At 38.3% G+C, this 18,266-nt stretch overlaps 1 protein-coding gene across 1 annotated transcript in view; it reads right to left on the bottom strand.

Annotated features, from left to right (window-relative positions):
* Window positions 1-17,582, bottom strand: part of DSPP (dentin sialophosphoprotein) — a 47,183-nt gene extending 29,601 nt beyond the window's left edge. The window contains exon 1 of the mRNA XM_032224326.1: window positions 15,829-17,582. Within this exon, the coding sequence (XP_032080217.1) occupies window positions 15,829-17,527 (1,699 nt within the window). The 5' untranslated portion in view covers window positions 17,528-17,582. The remainder of the gene's footprint in view (window positions 1-15,828) is intronic.
* Window positions 17,583-18,266: the final 684 nt, after the last annotated feature.

Genomic DNA, 18,266 nt, shown 5'->3' with positions numbered 1-18,266 from the left:
GGGAGGAAGGGCTAACCTTTTTTGTTTCAGCAGATATCCAGATATTGTGATACAGCAGTTTTCCCCCAACCTGGTCTTCTCCAATGCTGTTCAAAAATTACCACTAGTACAACTAATGATTTGCTGGGAATTTTGGACACTGCTCTCCCAACATATCAGAAAGGTGTCAAGTTGAAAAAGAAAAAGCTGTGCTATCACAAAACTTCTAGGTTGATTGATGTCTATGGAGATTCTCAATCATCCAGGTAATGGTTGTCCAGGTATTTTTCAAATGGCAACTGGACTTTCTTTGTTTTTCCTTGAAGACGTTTCTCTTCTCATCTATTCGCTTCTTGGATGAGAAGCAAAACTTTTCATGGGAAAAACCAAGAAAGTCCCATTGCCTTTTGAAAAGTACTGTTGGAACATTCTAATTTGTTTGTTCCATTAAATTCCAAAATGTTATCTAAGAGAATTAGATCTGGTTGGAGACTTAGTTATGGGTGCATAATTTTTGAAAATCTGTTTCTCTTGAATTTTCATAGAATCATAGAGCTGGAAGGAACCTTGGAGGTCCTCTAGTCCAAGGCAGGAGCCAGGAGTCTTATACCATCCCAGTCAAAAAGTTGCCCTGTCTATTTTTGAAAACCTCCAGTGATGGAGCACCCACAATCCTGGAGGCAAGTTATGCCATTGATTAATTACTCTTACTCTCAAAAAAAATCTCCTTACTTTTTTCCAAATGTTTTTGCTTAAAACTAGTGTATGAGAATGAAGCATTTCTATTTCTCAAGTACCTATGTATTATGCTATTATTGTGATACACCAGAATTCAAATCTTAATACAATATATTTAAGTGCCTCTTAGCATAAATATTAAAGCAGGCAATCAATTATTTGGTTTTAAAAAATATTTTTATTGCTAAGAAGAGGATTGTGTTATTTTTTAATTTAAGTCCACTTGTACAAAAAGAAGGGATTAAAATATAATATTTTCCAATACAGCTATACATTTATTACAAAATATTACATACATCCCATATTATTACTGATATTTGTAAGGCTGCAGACCAGCTGACGTGCATTGGAATTTAACATAGGACATGTATTCTCTTTGTCTCCTTCTGTGCAGTCCCTGTATTAATTAAATTTCTTTAAGTGCCACTTAATCACAAGCCATTGAGTCTAATCTTAATACACAAATGTTGTACCTATGTCATTAACATGTTATTTCTCTTCCTCCAAGCCCATAGGAAATGTGCTGATAATCTGTTGACATTGTGACAAAGAATTGGGACTTTGTCCCAAAGATTTGTTATTGGATGGTACCTAGTATGGGAGGATCTCTATTGTGCCACCAGATTTCAGCAGTGTAAATTAGGAGGCAGGGGCATCTATGCATCAAAAAATAACAATAATGATAGGGAACCCTGTGTACTTAAAGGGAAAATTTCCTATTAAATTGACACAATTGAAAACAGCAATCAACCACATGTCTTTGGATTGTTGTGAACATGTATGTGCATGTGTGTAAACTGTTTTTTTTTGGTAGGCCTATGTGAAAAAAATGAATATCTGCCTCTAAAAAAGTATTAAATGACAGCTGAAAGAGTTTGTGAAGGAAATCCATTGGCAGCTATCACTGTTATTCAAACTCTCAGTTTCTGCAAGATTCCTCAGTTATTTATTCTGAGAAATTGTCACCCAGCTTTAACTGATATTTTTCTTTTAATTTAATTCCACAGCAATCAATGAGTGTCAAATCTTTCAGAAACTGATTTCATCTTCTTTGACATTTCTCAGGTGCATTTGTGCTACATTGGAGCCTCTGGTTCTTCTAGAATTATCATTTCTACTTGTCAACTTTCACATTTCTAAAACAATTAAATAAATTAAAAAAAAGAATCCTGACCTCCGACTACTATACAAAGTTGAGTTTCTTTGTTTTTTGTGCATTAAATTAATACCCATCCTGGCAATCATTATCATCATAATCATTAAAGGGTTTGTTATGGTAAAAGTCAAGCATTAGTTTTCGGCTTTCAAGCTCCTTGCTTCTTGACCAACTGCTATCTTCCATGCTGACAGATTGGCTCCTAGTATCCTCTCTGGATTGACTGGGTCTTTCAATAGAATTGCTGGCTTCCTCTTTGGATTCACTGGTCTCTGATGATCTGCTTTGCTGATCTTGCCCTTCATTTGAATTACTATCATCACTGCTGGCACTTTCTTCAGACACTTTGCTGCTCTCAGATGATGCACTTTGAGACAATCTGCTATCGTCCTCGACGGATTCTGTTGTGTCTTCAGCTGACTCTTCACTCTCTTCCATAGAAGAGCTCTTCTCACTTGATCTGCTCTGATGCCTCTTGAATTCTCTGGATTCAGCGGGTCTTGGTGGCATGTTTTCTGATTTTTCAACAGAGTGACTCTCCTGAGATTCGCTAGGATTGTGCTCGTTGGATTCCTCTTCTGTCTCTTTAGATTTTTGCACAACTTCTTCTTGGGAGCTTCTGGTATCTTCAGTGGAGTCACTCTTTACATCTTCTTCAGATACTGTGTCTTCATTCTCTCTTGATTGACTAGCGAGTTCTATGGACTGACTATGAACATCATCTTCCTGTGATTGGCTATGTTTGTCTTCTCTGGAATGGCTGCTCCTGTTTTCTTTAGACTGGCTCTGACTATGCCCTCTGGTTGCATCTTCTTTGGACCAACTGTGCTTATCATCTTCTGTGGATTGGCTATTCTTGTCATCTTCCGTAGACTGGCTGTGCTTATCATCTTCCCTGGACCGGCTGTGCTTATCATGCTCCCTGGACTGGCTGTGCTTATCTTCTTCTCGGGATTCACTATGGATATCTTCTCTAGAATGGCTATTGAGGTTCTCTCTAGATTGTCCCCTGGATGAGCTCTCTACAGACTGCCCAGAATGACTGGTTTCATCTTCCCTGGATTGACTGGGAACGTTTTCTGTTGATTGACTAACATCTTCTACAAGTTGGCTGTCAGAATTATCATCATCTTCTTTTGAGGATTTGTTCTGTTCATGCTCAGGGCTGTTATCTTCATCTGAATCACCATCAACATAATGATATGCCTTCTTTTCAAGATGTTCTACTTCTTTGCTACTGCTATGCATTTCTTGGCTGCTTTCTTTTGAATGAATAGCCTCAGGAAGCATGTGGGAATCACTGCCATGGCTCTCAAAAGTCATTGGCTCGTCTCCTTGCATTTCTTCACTTTGAAAATCGTATCCATCCTCTTGGCTGCTACTGTAACTATCACCTCCATGCCTTCTGCCATAATCAATAACGTGATTATCCTCTCTCTCAAGGTTTCTGCTTTCACTGCTGCTACTGCTACTGCTGCTACTATCATCAGAATGTCGACCTCCGGTATGGCCACCATCCTGTTCTCCATGAGGTGCTGGAGGTTGCAGAGGATCTACTTCACTTGGAGATATAGTGTGCCCAGGGTCTTCATCATTATTTCCATCTAAAGAATCATCACCACTGATATCTTCAGCTGTTAGATCACTTCCCCCTTTCTCCACAAAAGTATAAAGGACTTGTTCTGGGGTATAAACCATGCCATCATTTTCAACATCAAACTGTTCTTTGGATATTTTGTTAGCCCCAAAAAGGCGACCTTCACTTTGGTCCTCCTGTGCCAGAAGACAAATAAGGGGGGGGGGGTGTAACATAAGCTCATTGTAAGACTTCATAGGCTTCATAGAATAATTGTAGCTCTGGCTTCTATCCAGCATCATTCATAAAAGTGCATCTCATAGCAACATTTTTAAAATATATAATATTATTTTCTACACTACTGGAGAGCCTTACTAAAGCAATGGTCATAAAATTTAATTTATGATTTATAGTCATAATAATAATGTATATTTAATATATTTTAATAGTATTTTTGTTTCTGAATAGCTGGCAGCTGCTTTTACTTCTGTAATCCATGGTATCCTTGAAATCCATGCTGACCCATTAAATCTTTCACAAATCAAAAAATAGGCATTTTAATTTTCTATCATTTAGAGGTAAGAAACATATCCAAACTGAACTCTGGCCCTTAAAATGAGTTTTATGCAGTTAAAAATGCAAAGAATCCCTGCAATCATTAATCAGACCTTCTTATAGTCTTCCATAGACTTTTGGTCTCCTTCCCCATGCCCTAAATTAATAGCATTTTGTATTACTAAACGCTGACTATTCCTAGCTTCCTAATTTTTTTTCTAATGTCAAAATAAACCCATCCATTGTACTTCGGTGCTTATACAAGAAAATTTTGAAGACTTACCAATGACATTCTGCCAGCAGACTCGTCATCAGAACTCTCCTTATTTATTTCCTTTCGGTGATAGTGGGAATCCTTGTTGTCTGCCCTTTTCCTATAGACCATCTGATGTCCAAAATAACCTCCATCTTCATTGTCCTGAGTGCTCCATTCATGATCATCTTTTGAAAAACTCTCAATGCTACTGCTAGAAACCTCCCTGGGGAAGCTGTTGCTTTCACAACTTTCACAGCTGTTGTCACCAAGATCTTTTCTGTCTTCTGTGCTTGAGCTTAGTCTGTTTCCTGCATCTTCTTCACTAAGATCTGTAGAGTCAGGTCTCTTGTCCAAGCCTTGTTCAACTGAAATAGACTGAAATAGAAATGGAAATAAGAGGATGTGTTGCTAGATATAATATTCATATTATAATATAGAAACAAGATAATTTTATTGTCATCCCAAGAGCAAGTTAATATCAGATGTTTCATGGAATTTAGCGTCCAATGATATTCTATTGGCAAGACAGAACTCAGAAATGAGATGGTTTTGCCATCTTTTCTATGTAAAGAATCTTATCTCATGGCTTACAATGGGAGGGAATGTATCCATAGTACCTGCAGGGCTGATTAAGAATCTTGACACAGCATAATCCATTGGATTTGCAATGCATCCCCTATGAAGAACGAATCCAGGTCACTGACTCCTCACATTAGCCTCATTACTACAGTTTACAATCTATGAGATGGGAGACAAGAGGTGAGGACTCTTTAACAATTTTCCTCATGACCACTTGGCTGAGCTTACAAGAAGCACTAGTCAGGCATTATAAGATTTCTGAATTTATTATAATCAATTAATTAACATGCCACCTCTCCCACTATCTCAAATGACTCTGGGCTGCTTATGATAGTATAAAAATATAAATATACAAAGATTAAAAGCCTTAAAATTGAGATTAAAAACAATTACATAAATAAAAGGTTAAAATCAAGAGCATGAACATTATGGGATGGGTGGACTATTTTCTGTCAGTCAATCCACCACCTCCAGCATAGTGTGCCCCCATTGGGGGGGCCAGGCCAACCAGCAGAGCCAGGTTTGAAGGCCAGAAGGATTGAGGCAGATGTCACCTCAGGAGGTAAAATTTACATGGATTAGATGAATTCTGTTTGATCAGCAACTTGGGCAATGGAGCATCACTGACAGAAGTAGGAAAGTCCACTCCCTAGCAACTGTCAGAAGGCCCCACTGCAGGTTCAAAATTTGATTTGATTTGATTTGTCTTGTATGCCGCCCACTCCTAAAGGACTCCAGGCGGCTCACAATAGACAAGGGAAAGGGGGAAAACTAGACAAAGACAACACTTTAAAAACAAAACCACAACATTCACAAAAAAATGAGAGAAAGCAAGGTAAGGCTGCATGAGAGGAGAGGATGGATTGTTGTGTAATAGAGAGGATGAGTGAAATGTAAGCAGTGGAGTGAGCAACGAAGCAAATAGAGCAGGTGACAGACTGTGTGAATGTGGGAACAAGCAATGGAACAGATAAGTGACAGAGCAAGAGATAGATCAAGAGCAATAGAATGAGACAGAGTGAGCCAAAAAAGCTCAAGAGAACAGGTGAAGAAGGGAGAAAAAATTATGAATGAGCATAAGAAAAGTAGCTGAAAGTAGACAAGAAAGAATGGGGGATATGAAGAGCTGTCTATGGAGATTTTCAATTATCAGGTCATGGTTGTTCCAAAGGTGCTTTTTCCAAAAGGCAACTGGTCTTCCTTGGGGGTTTTTTTCTCTGAAAACATTTCACCTCTCATCCAAGAAGCCTCTTCAGTTCTAACTGACTGTAGGAGGAATGGAAGGATTTATATTCTTTGCAGTCACTAACACAAAGTTGTTAAGTTTCTGAGAGTTGTTGAGGCCATTGAAAGGACTATGTTGGAGAAATGAGATTTGTTGTGTTGTATTCCTTCCTCTCTGTTGAGGGAGGGCTGTTCAATCCTAATAAGAGGAGGGGAGGGTTGGGGGATTGATTTATGTTAAAACATTGGGGTGGGGGATACAATACCACAAAGATTCCACACCTGTTTACACTCTGATTTTGCATAGGCGTTATAAGGACAATTTCTAAAATAATCTCAGTTTGAAAACAAATATTGAAGTTGATTTACTTACCCAGTGTTCTTTGGAGTTGCTGTGGTGTGCACCTGGGTATCTGGATACCTGAAAATATTAGAAGGGGGAATAAATATTTTTACTGAACATCTATTATGAGCTACTCAGAATCTGGTTTTTAAAAAGGTGGCTGTACAAATGTTATCAATAAATCAATAAACCTCTTAAAAAGGAACTCTTGGCTTAGAGGGGCAAATGTCTTTTCAAGATTTTGGAAGAATATTTTGAGTCACCTTAAAACATTAAAACATTAAAGATTACTTACAGGTCGAGCCCAGCAGAGACTCCATAATGAGATGAGCAAGACACCAGCTATCTTCATTTTTATTTTACAATGTCTGTAAAAATAAAAGATAGGTACCCAAATCAGCAACGAACTCTGATTGTTGCTTCCTTTTTATTGTGTTGAGATACATCTTAGCTCATTTATAGCAAAAGGCTATTGATAGGATGGCATAAGTAAATTACAAGATAGATTTGGCCCATAGGGTGCCAGATTTAGCTTTCCAAGACACAATTTACAGAAACAATGTCTAATTTGATATACCATAGTTACCATAGGAAGACAAGGACTTTTCCTTCCAGATCATTATTTGTAAATTGGGAAAGTTGTCTTTTTTATTTAAAAAAAAAACCTGATAGAAATAGGCAGAAGGTACAAATGACTATAACAAAGATATTGAAAATATATCTGTGAGCCAATTTCAATTTGCTCTCATAGACCTAGAAAATATGTATAACTATCAGACTACTAATTGTACTGCCATGATCATGGCAACAAAGGAGAGACCATCATAATGCCTATATGTATATATGTTTATATGTACATGGTCTTTTCATAGTGTATTGAGAGCAATGTTTAATGATTGATTGTATGCATTCTGATGCCATAAATTAGACCTGCCCTTTCCCTCCACAGTACATAAACAACCACAACAATTAAGAATGTTTTTTTAGCTTGAATTTTGCCCAACTAAAATTAATGAATCTACAAGTTTTTTCCTTGTCCAATTAATTGATATCTAGGAATAAATTTTCCTGCTTTTAAAAATTTTGTAGAGAAATAATTCACTATTAATTAAATCTAACTAAATCTTATTCACAAAGGTGAAATTAATTTATATTCAAAATTTATTTGCTTTATTTAACATTTTTAGTTTTTTAGAAACACATAATGCATATTTTAATTATTGATTATTTAAAAATATTTTAAATTTTATTCTATTAGAGCACCTTCCTTTATGGTTCTCATTCTACACTTTTACATGTATATATTTGAAAGATGAAATAATAAAGCTGATATTTAAGATTTATACCTTTACATGTAATAATAATCTACTTATTCTCTAATTTCTTTCACTATCACTACATATCAGGTGTTTTTTGCATTAGTTTTTATTCTTAACAATTTCAGAACAAGATAGAAAAATATTTTTTACCTTTACTTATTCCAATGGCTCAATCCAAAAGTCTTTGTCTTAAGAAAAAATAATTCCCCTACAGCATAAAAAAATTGAATCCTATTTTCAAATCCCAGGAATTAGTATCTCCTATGACAGTGCATGAATTTAAACTCTGCGCAAGTAAAGAGAGGACCAATCAGCTGCCTTGGGAAAGAAGAGTGATGTCATCACTTGTCACCATCCATCTAGTCTGCCTACGCTTCCCTTCTGCCCCCAGAAGGATAGTTTTCCTAAAAATAAGTTGTGGTTCTCAAAATGACTAGACTGTCTTTTTTTTTATGAACAATCTCACTAAGGGTTCATTTGGAATTCTAAAATTATGGTGTTTCACATGAAGGCAGGTTTATGACTAAACAATTACATTATCAGCCTTGTATAGAGCCAGGATGCTCTCATACCTGAAACAAGAATGCTTCCTGCTAAAATAAGTGTTGTACAAACAATTGGTTTGTCTCAAGAACTGCTTTCAATGACATTATTTGAGGACTAATCATGTCTTCTGGTTTGACAGCCATTAGGTAGGAGGATGCTTGGAATAGCTTTTAAATTAAAAGGAAATTTGCTGGTTTTTCCTTTTGTGGCATTAATACAATAAAGCTGTATATTTGCTGTAGACAGATTTGGAGAAGGGGGAACTTCAGGTGTGATTTTATCAATATTTCCATTACAGCTGTTTTTGTTGTTGAAGACTCAAACTATTTTGGAAATCTGGCTTTAAGGCTTACTCCAAAAAGTAGCTTGCTTTTTTAATCTCTTTTAATCACAGAGCCAGGTGGTGCAGTGGTTAAATGCAGCACTGCAGGCTACTTCAGCTGACTGCAGTTCTGCAGTTCGGCTGTTCAAATCTCACCGGCTCAAGATTGACTCAGCCTTCCATCCTTCCGAGGTGGGTAAAATGAGAACCTGGATTGTTGTTGGGGGCAATAGAGAGGGCTGAAAGCCCTATGAAGCGGTATGTAAGTCTAACTGCTATTGCTATTGCTAATCTCAAGGAGACATATTGAATGGCTTTGAATAATACAGGTAGTTCGCTACTTATGACCACAATTGAACCCAAAATCTCTGTTGCTTAGCAAGACATTAAATAAATTTTGTCCCATTTTACAACTTTTCTTGTCATATTTGTTAAGCAAATCACTGTAGTTCTTAATTTAGTAACACAGATGTTCAATGAATCTGGCTTCCCCATTGACTTTGCTTATTAGAAGTTCAGAAAAGTTGATCACATGATCCCATAACACTACAACTACCATAAATATCTATCACCAAGTGTCTGGACTTGGATCATGTGACCATGGAGATGCTACAATGGTCATAAATGGGAAAAATGATCATAACCCTCTTTTTTTCAATACAATACAATACAATAGCAGAGTTGGAAGGGACCTTGGAGGTCTTCTAGTCCAACCGCCTGCCTAGGCAGGAAACCCTATACCATTTCAGACAAATGGCTATCCAACATCTTCTTAAAGACTTCCAGTGTTGGGGCATTCACAACTTCTGGAAGCAAGCTGTTCCAATGATTAATTGTTATAACTGTAAGGAAATTTCTCCTCAGTTCTAAGTTGCTTCTCTCCTTGATTAGTTTCCACGCATTGCTTCTTGTCTTACCCTCAGGTGCCTTGGAGAATGGTTTGACTTCCTCTTCTATGTGGCAACCCCTGAGATATTGGAACACTGCTATCATGTTTCCCCTAGTCCTTCTTTCTATTAAACTAGACATACCCAGTTCCTGCAACCGTTCTTCATATGTTTTAGTCTCCAGTCCCCTAATCCTCTTTGTTGCTCTTCTCTGCACTCTTTCTAGAGTCTTCACATCTTTTCTACATCGTGGCGACCAAAACTGAATGCAGTATTCCAAGTGTGGCCTTACCAAGGCATTATAAAGTGGTATTAACACTTCACGTGATCTTGATTCTATCCCTCTATTTATGCAGCCTAAAATTGTGTGGGCTTTTTTTGGCAGCTGCTGCACACTGCTGGCTCCTATTTAAATGGCTGTCCACTAAGACTCCAAGATCCCTTTCACAGTTACTACTATTGAGCAAGATACCACCTATACTGTACCTGTGCATTTGGTTTTTGTTGCCTAAATGTAGAACCTTACTCTTTTCACCATTGAATTTCATTTTATTAGATAGTGCCCAATGTTCAAATTTGTCAAGATCCTTCTGTATCTTAAGCCTATCTTCCGGAGTGTTGGCTATTCCTGCCAGCTTGGTGTCATCTGCAAATTTGATGAGTTCCCCATTTATTCCCTCATCCGAATCATTGATGAAGATTTTGAAGAGTACTGGGCCTAAAACAGAGCCTTGGGGTACTCCACTGCATACTTCCCTCCATGTAGATGCAGTTCCATTGAGGACTACATGTTGAGTGTGGTTGATCGCCCAGTTACGAATCCATCTGGTGGTGATGCTGTCTAACCCATATTCTAGTAGTAGGTTATGGTCTACCTTATCAAATGCCTTACTGAAGTCCAAGTCCAGGTAAACTATATCGACGGCATTCCTCTGGTCCACTAATTTTGTCACATTACCAAAGAATGCAATAAGATTAGTCTGGCGTGATCTGTTTTTGACAAACCCATATTGGCTTTTGCCTATTACTTTGTTTGCTTCTAGGTGTTCGCTAATTTGTTGCTTGATTATTTTTTCCAGAATCTTTCCTGGTATTGAGGTCAGGCTGATAGGCTGAAAAAAAATCTATTTTTTTTCCCTTTTTTGAAGATGGGAAGCACATCAGCTCTTTTCCAGTTCTCTGGTAATTCCCTGGTGTTCCAGGATCTCTGAAAGATATAGTTCAGTGGTTCTGAGATCTCATCTGCCAGTTCCTTCAGAACCCTGGGGTGTAATCCATCCGGTGCTGGTGATTTGAACTCATCTAGGGTAGACAGGTGCTCACTTACCATTTTTCTTCCCTATTTCAACGTGTTCCTAATCTGATTTTTGTGGGGCTGTTTTTGATAGGATGGACTGTTTTATCCCTTTGTGTAAAGACAGATGCAAAAAATGAGTTAAATAGTTCTGCTTTCTCCCTGTTGCTTGTCACCTTCTTGCCACGTTCTCCCAGCAATGGACCAATTGTTTCCTTAACTTTTTTCTTGTTTTTAATATGTTGGAAGAAGATTTTTTTGTTATTTTTTACTTTTGTGGCAAGCCTTTCTTCATTGTGAGCCTTAGCTTTCCTCATTTCATCTTTACAGGCTCGGGCTATTTGCTAATATTCTGCCTTAGTTATGTCTCTCTCTTTCCACTTTTATACTCATCTTTTTTGTCTTTCAATTTGTCAGAGAGTTCTTTATGAAGCCATGCTGGTTTCTTTTGGGAGCTGTTATTTTTCTTCTTTTTGGTATTGTGCTAGGCTGAGCTTTTGTAATCTCATTCAAAATTTCCCAAGCTTCTTGAGTTGTTTTCCCCTTGAGGATTCTCATCCATGGAATTTTTCCCAAGCTCTCTCTAAGTTTATTGAAATTAGCTCTCTTAAAGTCCAAGACTCTAGTTTGGCTTTGTTCTACTTCTTGTGTTTGCATAATGTTGAATTCCAATATTGCATGGTCACTTGCCGCCTGTGGCGTCAACACCTTCTATCATGTCCTCTTTTCAGTGCCATTGTAATTTTGAATGATCACTAAATGAACTGTTGTAAGTTTAGGATTACCTGCATTTGGAAATGAATCTACAACTAAACAAACCCACTTACTAATGAACTCCATATTATTTTTTTTAATTACATCTTGAAAATTAAATCTTGAAATTTATCAGATTACAGGTCCCAGAGCTCTGTGTGGTTGGTAGGAACATGAATACATCTTGAAGTCATAGATGGGGAAAGGTCACTGTTAGAGGTTAAAATGGTCTTTATTTTCATTGATCTCCTACATTTCCAAAACACTCATTCTACAGTAAAGTACTGTAGTAAGAAGCTTCAGGAATTTGAAATGGATGCAATCCCATTTTTATGGCTGAATGAGTTATCCATCAAATGTTGAATGTCTCCTACTGCTGAGTGTATTTTTAGCTATGTTTAAAGTTTTTTAAAAAAATTAAGAAGTAAGGGTTTAATGTGGAAATAGGTTGGGAAAGAATGAACTGATGTGAATACGAAAAGACCCTTCCTAGAAGGTTTGCCCATAGTTATGAAGAAACATTAGGAAGCCTCACATCACCAATTGCACTCAACTGGACTGAAATAAAACTTGGCCACATCCTGTTAGTGAGACATGAGCAACTGAGGCAGAGAAGCACTTAACCAAGTAGAAGGAGAACTGTGAAAGGAACAAGCAGTTTCCTCAATTCCCCACGCATAGCTCAGCCACTTCCTTGTAACACCCACAAAGAATGTTAGGAATAGCTTCCAGGAAGGGCTTCTCCCAAGCTCATTTGAAAAGCCAGGTTTTCTGACACAATATGGAGACAAGCTTTCAAAAACACTTTTAAAAAATCACTAATAGATTTCAGAACAGACATTGCCTGCAAAACTGGAAGTGGTTTCTCTTTTGCCAGCTTGCAATTTGAAAGTCCTTCTCCATTACACTGCTTCTTGGGTTGTTGTTTTTTTAATCTCATCCAATTTTATTGACTGTTGGTTCTAATAGGTAATAGTTGGCTATGCTGCCAGATCTTTTTTTGTTTTTTTGTCTTACTGCTTTCATTGTTGGTATATATACAATATTTCATTGTTTCATTGTTGGTAATTTTTGCTTTCATCCTTGGATTATGAGTTGCCCACAATTTAATTTAAGAAGGGCATGTTAAAATGTAATTTAAGAAGGGGATATTAAAAGTATTGTTTATTATGAGAATAATGCTACAAGGTGGAATTGCAGCTTGATGATTAGTGGATCTGACTATTTGAGAGACCGCCTTCTGCCAATTACCTCCCTTCGTCCCATCAGATCGCATAGAGTAGGCCTCCTCCGAATTCCATCCGCCAGTCAGTGCCGACTGGCGACTACGCGGAGGAGAGCCTTCTCAGTTGCAGCTCTGACGCTTTGGAACGATCTCCCCGTGGAGATTCGCACCCTCACCACCGTCCAGAACTTCCGCACAGCCCTCAAGATCTGGCTTTCCCGTCAGGCCTGGGGATAAGACTCTAACCTCGCCCCACCCGAATGCTGAATGAATGTTGTGTTTTACTGGTTTATTTTTTTATTCACACGTTTTTTTTCTTGTGTTTTGTCTTGCACCCCCTTCCTATTTTATTGTAAGCCACCCTAAAGTCCCCTCAGGGAAAAGGGCGGCCTATAAATGTCATTAAAATGAAATGAAATGAAATGAAACCATGCTTGGCATAATAAATAGTCTGGGTTCAAATCTTAGTATTTCCAGTTTTTGAAGGGCAGATATGAGGGATTGTTGCAGGATGAAATTGACACATGCCTAATATGGCAAGAAGTTAATCATGTTTGCATATTATTCTATATCATATTGTGGATTGTTTGATGTTAGCTGTATGAATTTAACTTGTTTATGGCTTAATCTTCTATGTGATCACAACTTATTGTGGTTCATTGAGACTTGGGTTTACAGGTGCTGAACCATGTTTTAATTATGACTTGTTGAATAGTCACAATTGGGTGAAATACTTTTTTAGAAGGCCAGGTTAGAGTCAATTTCAAACCACATTTCATCATGGAATTGGCACTCATGTGATTTATGTTTAGTATCATCAAGATTTCTTCAAACTTGCAGTTTACATATTGTGCCCGTTGTAGATCTACTCTGATAAATAAAAGTGGTTTATTGCATGGGTTTGCGTGCCAAAGAGAGCAGACTCACTTCCGCAGTTGTATGTTTATCCGGTTCTGATAATTATGAGGTTCAGAATATAAAAAGAACAAATGCTCTTAAAATATATTTTTCGTATCTTAATGTGGTGCTCAGACACAGACTGTTGATTCGTTTTTCTTCAAAATGTATTTCTCAGATTCTTCTTTAGGCAATAGCATCTGGAACTATATGTTAGCCAGGCCAGAGTTTCAGAAATATGTTGTACATATGGCTTGTGGTATTTTTGAAACATTTTTCCTACCCTCCAACCATTTTCAATTTCAGATCAGCTCTGCATTTCTAGAAAGAAATAGCACATCGTGGAATAATAAACCCAATAAATCAGTGACCCCACCCCAACCTTTTGGGCACCAGGGACCTGTTCCCTAGAAAATATTTTTTCCATAGACCAAGGGGGACATAGTTTTGCACACTATGTAGATCTGTGCATGTGTAGACACATTTGTGTGGCCAGGTTCCTAATGGGCCATGGGCCAACTCCTAATGCGGTTTGTGGTTCAGGGATTGGAGACCACTGCAATAAATAATTGGCAACATTCTTGAATGAAATATAATGTCTTTGCTGAAGGATGTCAGTTTTGAAAAATCCAATTCCAAACTGGGAGTTTTTGAGACTGATTATGGATGATTAAATCTGCCAATCTGAATTTCTCTATCTAAAAACAGAGTTTGATTTCTCCCAGACTATATTTGTTCACGGAAAATGTGGTTCATTCTATGCCTATATTAAGCAGAAAACTGTATTTTTGTAGCCTTATTTTGAATATTTGTATTTTTGTATACAATATTGCCCGACATGCACTTTTTACCAAACAAAACCCTCTAACAGGATATATTTTAACATTACTTTCATTTGAGGTTGATGCCTCTCTCTATATGTATTTTATATTTTGCACAATTTTTGAATATTAAATATTTCAGAGATGAAATATTTAAGCTTAGTGCGAAATACAATATTAGATAATACTGTATTGAAAAGCATAGTAAGCAAACTTCACCCCTCCCCCTGTTTAAATGAAGCAGTGTCTGAATTTAATTGTAATTTGAAAATGTTCCTTGTAAACAAAGGGACTATCTAGCAAATGGCATTTTTCAGCTTTTTGTTTCCTTTTTTTCTTCATAAGAGTTTGCCCTAAGAAAAAGAGGAACTCCCGAAAGCTTACAAATAAAAGATTGTGCAGGACTGCATGCTAACTCACTGCTCATTGTCAGGAGTTTGATGCTGACCGGCTGAAAATTGACTGAGCCTTCCATCCTTCCAAGGTGGGTAAATTGAGAACTCAGATTGTTAGGAGCAATAGGCTGACTCTGTAAACCACTTAGAGAGGGCTGTAAAAGCACTAGTTAACAAATTCTAATTAGGATAAAAATCCTGGATGCAGAGAACACATTATAGCCTCTGCCCAAAGATACATGCAGCTTAGGAACATCCTTTTTCTATTTTGAATCACAGAATAAAAATTGGGTGAACTATTCCTAAAAAATATTCCTGAGACGTCATGAAAAATAATAATTTATTTTACAGTTTACACAGGGGGATTATGTAGAGTTAAACATGTGATATTGGAGCCATAATACTGAACAAATAAATAAATCAGATCCACATTGGGTTGCTAAAAGTGGAGATATATCAGTAAAGGCTCATTCACACTTTCAAGTCATCATTTCATGTTGCAATCAAGTAATAAGTATGCTTAAGTAAATCAAGCCCACCCTTTTAGGAGCAGATATGTAATATGAAGAACTGAACCTGAGCTTTGATTTTATTTCCTATTTACTGACAATCAAAATTCCGCAGGTGAAGTTACATATGCATTGCAAGCAAAATGGCTCTACTTCGAAACAAAAGCTTTGAGCATTGTTGGCTCATCTCTACCAAAACCTGACGTGGGTTTTTTTCTCTCTTAATGGCTCCCTAGTTTGCCTTAACTGCACTTATTCTGAAGTCTGATTAAACGTTAAAAAAAAATAACTGGTTTAAGGATTATTGACTTGGCTTCTACAAATAGACTTTGTATCTCCCCCCCCCCCCCCCTGCCATCCCAACAGTTCCCATTGCTGAAAATGGATTTTCATCTGCTCATTCTTCTCTTGGGTTAGTAATCACTAGTTAAATCATTGCTCTTACTTCCTTGACTTAGAGAGTCACTGTCAGAGGCTGCGCTGTTTGAATGAGAGCTGCTGTTACTATCTTCACTTGCTTCAGATTCAGTTTCATTTGAATCCTCCGTTGTATCTGCAGCACTGTCGCTGCTGGACTGGTTTGCTGAATCGCTTTCATTGTCACTGTTGGATTGGCTGTCACTTTCACTGCTGTCTGCTTGATTGTTATCTTCATTCTCACTGCTACTCTCACTCTCATTCTCACTGCTGCTGCTGCTGCTTTCACTGCTGCTATCAGATTTGTTGTCACTCTCACTGCTACTGCTTTCACTCTCATTGCTGCTGCTTTCACTCTCACTGCTGCTACTGTCATTCTCACTGCTGCTACTGCTATCACTATCACTTTCACTGCTGCTACTGCTATTACTCTCACTGCTGCTTTTGGATTTACTGTCACTCTCACTGCTACTACTGCTATCACTTTCACTGCTGCTGTCAGATTTACTGTCGGATTCACTGTCAGATTCACTGCTGCTGTCGGATTCATTGTCACTTTCACTGCTGCTCTTGGATTCACTGTCGCTCTCACTGGTACTCTTGGATTCACTATCGCTCTCACTGCTGCTTTTGGATTCACTGTCGCTCTCACTGCTGCTCTTGGATTCACTGTCGCTCTCACTGCTGCTCTTGGATTCACTGTCACTTTCACTGCTGCTCTTGGATTCACTGTCACTTTCATTGCTGCTCTTGGATTCACTGTCACTTTCACTGCTGCTTTTGGATTCACTGTCACTCTCACTGCTGCTTTCGGATTCACTGTCACTCTCACTGCTGCTCTTGGATTCACTGTCACTCTCACTGCTGCTCTTGGATTCACTGTCACTCTCACTGCTGCTCTTGGATTCACTGTCACTCTCACTGTTGCTCTTGGATTCACTGTCACTTTCATTGCTGCTCTTGGATTCACTGTCACTTTCACTGCTGCTTTTGGATTCACTGTCACTCTCACTGCTGCTTTCGGATTCACTGTCACTCTCACTGCTGCTCTTGGATTCACTGTCACTCTCACTGCTGCTTTCGGATTCACTGTCACTCTCACTGCTGCTCTTGGATTCACTGTCGCTCTCACTGTTGCTCTTGGATTCACTGTCACTTTCACTGCTGCTTTCGGATTCACTGTCACTCTCACTGCTGCTCTTGGATTCACTGCCACTGTCAATGCTGCTTTCAGTTTTACTGTCGCTTTCGCTGATGCTCTCATTCTCACTGTCATTCTCACTGTTGCTCTCAGACTGGCTCTGGCTGCTATCTGGTTGACTCTCACTTTCGCTGCTGACAGATGGGCCACTATTGTCACTGTCATCACCGCCTGGGTGCCTGCTACTTTCATTGCTTTCCTGTTGGCTTTCATTGTCTTGACCTTTGCTGTCTGATTGCTCACTGCCGGCATTACTGTTTTGGTCCTCTTCCTCTCCTAAAGATGTGCTTTCCCCATCACTAGCCTGATTGGGGAGATCTTGCTGGCTGCTGTTTTCTGAGCCTTCAGAATCTTGGCTTTGGTTGGGTTCATCCCCTTGCATCAGTTCATCACTGAAGCTGTACACACTGTTGCTCTCATTTTCACTGGTGTCCTCATGGCCACTGCTACCTTCTGCGTCACTTCTCTGTGGAGTCTGGATGGTATCTTGATGGACGGTTTCACGGTTGGGTATATTCATAACCTTATCATGCATGTTAGCACCATTTGTAGTGCTATTATTTACAGCTTCAGTGTTATTCTCTGTGTCCTGATGACAAAAAGTAAAAGAAAGCATAAACTAAGTATATCAAGGAGCAGCCATTCACTCAGCCCAGTTTCCTTCTCACCCCACCCATCCAGGCCACCAAGCCACAAAGGTTGGGAACCACTGCCCTATACCATTTCAGACAAATAGTTCTCCAACTTTTCTTTAAAAACCCCAGTGTTGGAGCACCCACACCTTTTGAAGGCAAGCTGTTCCACTGGTTAATTGTTCTCACTCTCCGGAAATTTCTCTTTAGTTCTAGGTTGTTTCTCTCCTTGATTAATTTATATCCATTGCTTCTTGTCCTGCCTTTACGTGCTTTGGAATATAGGTTGACTTCCCCTTCTTTGTGGCAGCCCCTTAGGCATTGGATATCTTTTCTTCCACAAGGCTTCTTCACTAGATTTGGCATAATACTTTGGCATAGTACCCTTGAGAGATATACTGGCCTTCGATTGTAACTTGCTATAAGGTTTTTAGTTTAATCTGAGGCAACCCCTCAATGGAAATATCTGTTCAGATATTTCAATGGAAATATCTGTACCAGATCAAATTCCCAAAATTTGCAAGCATCATTTTTTCTGTCAAAGGAACAGAACTTCTTTCTAGAGCCCTAGATAATATGATGAATGTAATTGAATTGAAATGCAAATTAATTACCAAGGCTTCTTTGTAGTAGTTAATTATT

Source organism: Thamnophis elegans, chromosome 9 (genome assembly GCF_009769535.1).
Source record: "Thamnophis elegans isolate rThaEle1 chromosome 9, rThaEle1.pri, whole genome shotgun sequence".
Taxonomy (NCBI): Eukaryota; Metazoa; Chordata; class Lepidosauria; order Squamata; family Colubridae; genus Thamnophis; species Thamnophis elegans.
Note: the sequence above shows the minus strand (reverse complement) of the source record. Positions and strands in the feature narration are given on the sequence as shown.